The following is a 2,036-nucleotide window of genomic DNA, read 5'->3' as shown; positions in this document are numbered from 1 at the left end:
GGGCTGCAGGTGCCCTGTGGGCAGCCGCGGGGGGTTCGACAGATAGGGGGTCATAGTGTGCTGGCCGGAATACAATGCAAGCAACGCGACGGACCGGCAAGCGGATCGCCTAAAAGTTGCTCGCACTGTCTTTTCGCCCCACCCAAAGTCCAGTATCTCTTGCACACGTTTCTACATGCACTCAACCTCTCTCTCCCTCACACCATGATGACACACTTCAACACACGCATGCACCGTCACATATGCACAATTCGCGGCCCAAAGCACACGTGAACGCCCGAAAAACACGTGCACACGCATGCACGCCCCCCCCCTCCTCCCCTCAGGCAAGAGCGGCGGCCGCCTGCGCGGCGACGACGCCCTGGAGGAGGCGGTCACCTGCAGCGCCCACGACAGCCTGCTGTTCCTGGCGGCCAGCGGCAAGGCCTTCAGCGTGCGCGCGTGGCGCGTGCCGGAGGCGTCGCGGGCGGCGGCGGGGACGGCGATCGCGCAGGTGGGCGGGGGCGGGGCAAGGGGGGTTGGCGCTTGCACAGTCTGCGCAGTGTAATGATCAGCTGTAGGTGGGGTTCGCCTTTAGCCACATGCTCATACACACGCTTGCATACACATGCCCATACACATTTACATTAGCTTGTAAACGCTCATGCACACAAACGCTTGCACACACACACACACACACACACACACATACACACACACACACACACACACACACACGCGCGCGCGCACACACACACACACACACAACACACACACACCCCAGGTCCTGGGGCTGAGCAGCGCGGAGCGCTTCACGGCGATGCTGCCCGCCCCTCCTTCCTGGGACGGCGGCCGCCACCTGGTGATGGCCACCAGGGGAGGGGCGGTCAAGAGGACGCAGCTCTCCAGCTTCGCCAGCCTCAAGACCGGGAAGAGGAGGTCTGTGTGTGCGTGTGTGTGGGTGTGGGTGTGTGTGTGTGCGCGCGTGTGTGTGCGTGCGTGTGTGTGGCGTCCACGGGGCCCATGCAAACGTGAGGGCCGCTGTCCACCCCCTCCTGCGTGCCAAAGATCAAAAACACCTGCACTTTTCCCCTGCACCCACACCCACGCCGAAACCCTCAACCCACTCGACACCCCGCCCACCCAACCACCCGCCCCAACCGCCCCGCCTCGTCAGCTCTGGCGTTCTGGCCATCAACCTGGAGGAGGGTGACTCCCTGGTTTCCGCCGGGCTCTGCGAGAATGGGGGGGTCGTCCTGCTCACCTCCAGCAGCGGCAGGGTGGCCAACTTTGAGGTGGATGATGACACCTTCAGGTCCAAGGGCCGCGCGGCGGCGGCGAACAAGGTGATCTGAGTTCGAGATCTGGTCCTCGTGATCTAGGCAGGCCGCGGCCTGGCATGTTTGGAGGTGGCAGCTCCGCGCAGCGGTGGGAGGTAGTCGGACGGACATGATTCTGCGCGTTTGCGTCCTGACAACAGCACATGGAACATACACCGCTGCGCGGCAGGGGATGCGGCTCAAGCCCGGGGAGCAGGTCGTGTCGATGAGCATCCTTTTGCCGCAGCAGGCCGCGGCGGCGCGCTCGCAGCGCGCCGCGCTCGCTGCGGCCGGCGAGGACGAGGGGGAGGACGACGACGGCGATGATGTCACCGGCAGCGTGGAGCAGGAGGGGGGCGTGGACCCTGAGGAGGAGGGGCCTTGGCTGGTGGTCATCACATCCAAGGGCATCGGTGGGCGCCGCTTCCGGCCGAGCGTCGGCCAAACGAGGGCGTGCGCGTTTCTGCTGCCCGGAGGGGGGGGCGCTGGTGGGACCCGCTAAGAGATTTGGTGTGGGCATTGGGTTAACATCCCCACAGATCAGGCCTGCTCATGGGCTGCTTGTTTTCTGTCTGCAATCGTCCCTTTCTGTCACCCTCACACCCGATTCTCAAGCGCCTGACTGATCAACCGTCCCTCCTCCCCACCCAAACCCCCGCGGCATGCTGCCATTGCCCTTTCTACGCCTGTGGTCGCAGGCATGCACGCCCCCATCCCCCGCCCGGCCCCACCCCTCGC

The 2,036-nt window shown here is 64.8% G+C and overlaps 1 protein-coding gene across 1 annotated transcript; it reads left to right on the top strand.

Annotated features, from left to right (window-relative positions):
* Positions 1-298: 298 nt before the first annotated feature.
* On the top strand, positions 299-1,800 carry MNEG_16704 (DNA gyrase subunit A; the record flags this gene model as incomplete). Its single annotated transcript, XM_014034826.1, has 4 exons — positions 299-493; positions 764-918; positions 1,157-1,325; positions 1,489-1,800. 4 exons carry the CDS (start codon positions 299-301, stop codon positions 1,798-1,800), a joined length of 831 nt encoding a protein of 276 aa, XP_013890280.1.
* Positions 1,801-2,036: the final 236 nt, after the last annotated feature.

The sequence above is a fragment of the Monoraphidium neglectum genome (genome assembly GCF_000611645.1).
Source record: "Monoraphidium neglectum strain SAG 48.87 unplaced genomic scaffold scaffold06686, whole genome shotgun sequence".
NCBI lineage: Eukaryota > Viridiplantae > Chlorophyta > Chlorophyceae > Sphaeropleales > Selenastraceae > Monoraphidium > Monoraphidium neglectum.
The sequence above is the reverse complement of the archived record's forward strand: the minus strand, read 5'-3'. Positions and strand labels throughout refer to the sequence as shown.